The 2,192-nt window shown below is 45.0% G+C and overlaps 1 protein-coding gene across 1 annotated transcript; it reads left to right on the top strand.

The window, feature by feature from the left end:
- Positions 1 to 752: 752 nt before the first annotated feature.
- Positions 753 to 1,893, top strand: CSUI_009892 (uncharacterized protein; the record flags this gene model as incomplete). The annotated part of the gene is made up of 1 exon (XM_068070001.1): positions 753 to 1,893. A coding segment is annotated over one exon (489 nt), but the record flags the coding sequence as incomplete, so codon positions are not given.
- Between the last annotated feature and the right edge of the window lie 299 nt (positions 1,894 to 2,192).

The following is a 2,192-nucleotide window of genomic DNA, read 5'->3' as shown; positions in this document are numbered from 1 at the left end:
GAAGATGGTGTGTCTCTTTTCATCATTGAGACATCTCCTTCTTTGTAGATGGTGTTCTGTGGACTGTCTCTCATCGAACAAGAGTGAATGACACACACGCGACGCATCTGTTCTCGGGTGTATAGACACCACCTTGACCATTAAGCGGCGGTAGTGAAGGTAGGAGTATGGGGTGTGGGACCCAAAGGATCGATAAAGACAAGAGTATCTCCTTGGCTCCTCTCCAAGGGGCTGTTCTCGTGTAAAGTAGAAGGAGGGAAGATGTGTAGGTAGTATGATACCAGGACGGATAGTAGAGCTCTATCAATGAAGGTAGGTATGTGAGATCGTTCGAAGACTGCGAAAATAGGGAAGTCCATCTGTCCATTCTATCGATAGATAGTTATTTATGGCTGTCATTCACAGGTTGCCTAGCCGAACCAAGCAGGAGCGTGTGGTGTATGTACACTTGGGTGTCTACACAACACCTTAGTTGCTTCATCTTGTGACTTACAACGCACAGATAGAGAGCTAGACAGATNNCCGGAGACAACTATGAGAGCTAGACAGATTAACGAGAGATACACAGATTGAAGTAGTTAGAGAGATAGATTAAAGAGAAATAGATAGACAGGTAGGTGAGTCCTGGGTGGGTATTATTTTTCTTCTTTTTACGTCTCTTTCTCTCTGTGTTTCTTGGTTGGTATCCCTCCCCCCCCAAGTTTCATTTCTTTTCTTTCTTCGCTCTTTTTCTTTCTGTCTTTTTCTTCTTCAGACTTCCGTTGACCCAGATGACTTTTTCCCCAAGAGAACCTCCAGTGAAGAGGGCGTGGGTGTGTTGCGAGTAGAAAGAGATGAGAGATTCGAGACCCGTCGCATTCTCGATCCACAGACACATCAGATTCATATCGTAAAGGCCAAGCCCCGTCCCCCCCCAGTAAAGAAGTTGGCTCTTCCCTCTCTCTCGAAAGCACCTGTAAGCTCTCCGCCTGTGCGAAATCGTCAGGAGAGAAATTCCCTCCCTTCCCAGGAGCAGCAGATATCTGATGAACATGTGATGAATGGTGAGACTACTTCTAGTCATAGTAGTAGTAGTAGAAGAACTTCAAGAAGTACGAAGAATGTGAGATCTACAAAGATGGTAATAGGAGAGGGTGGGACGGATCGCCTTTCAACAGCCTCTGAAGCTTCTCCCGATGTTCCTGTAAGTCCGCGAACTGTTTCTCTCATGTTAAGTCAGATAGGATCTACGAGAATTGGATGAGAATGGAGAAGAATTCTTATGCTGGCTATTTTCTTTGCGTGTGGGGGAAGTAGAAGAGAGATAGATGCGTGTTAAGAAGCCAAGAGGGGGGAAGAGGAGGTTTGGATGGGAAGAAAGAACAAGGGAGACTCTGGTGTTCGTTTGATAGAGTTAAGACAAGAGAAGATGAGAGAGAAGAAAAGAGAGAAAGACGACAGCGGGGAGAAAGAAGAAGGAAAGAAAGAGAAGAGTGTATGGAGGTGATGTGGGAGCAGTGATAGGCATGAAGGAGAATTTTCTCAGAGAGATTCGTCTCTTGCATTTTTGCGGTCAAGCATCTTTCTGATCGGCAGGACTTCCCTTAGAAGTGTTTGCCTGTCTGTAGAGAAGCAGGAGAACAACTTCATACCATCTTCCTTCTTGCTGGATACTCCTCCTTATCTTTCTTTTTCTCTCTTATCGTACACCTTCCCTATGTAGATAAGAGAAAGATCGAGATGATTCTTTTCGCTGTCTTTCTCGTGAGACCCTCTTCATACCTTCCTTCTTGAGTTCTCTCGTCGTTTTTCTCCTTCGATATTTTACCAGACGAAGAAGCTTCATTTCTTCATGGGTTGTCGTCGTCTTTTCATTGATGTGTGCTCCATCTCCGTGTCACATGCAAGTGGTCAACGAACAAGAGGAGAGATCTTGAATCGATTCTTCTTCTTTCCTATCGATGTTGCTCTCGGTGTATTCATTATTCCTGCTGTCTATCTTCAGCAGTAGAAAGACAGCAGGCATGAGAATTCTCTTGCTTCTTCTCCTCACGATACGTATACCATTGGATCGTATAGAAGTAGGCGTAGTAGTATTAGGATCATTGACTCTCTCCGATGCATGGAGTGAATGAGCGCTTATCCACCCGTGTCTCCTTCAACCTTTGCGGGGGGTGTACAAAGACACAAGCCTATCTATCTATCTGTCTATC

Source organism: Cystoisospora suis (assembly GCF_002600585.1).
Source record: "Cystoisospora suis strain Wien I chromosome Unknown contig_6273, whole genome shotgun sequence".
Taxonomy (NCBI): Eukaryota; Apicomplexa; class Conoidasida; order Eucoccidiorida; family Sarcocystidae; genus Cystoisospora; species Cystoisospora suis.
The sequence above is the reverse complement of the archived record's forward strand: the minus strand, read 5'-3'. Positions and strand labels throughout refer to the sequence as shown.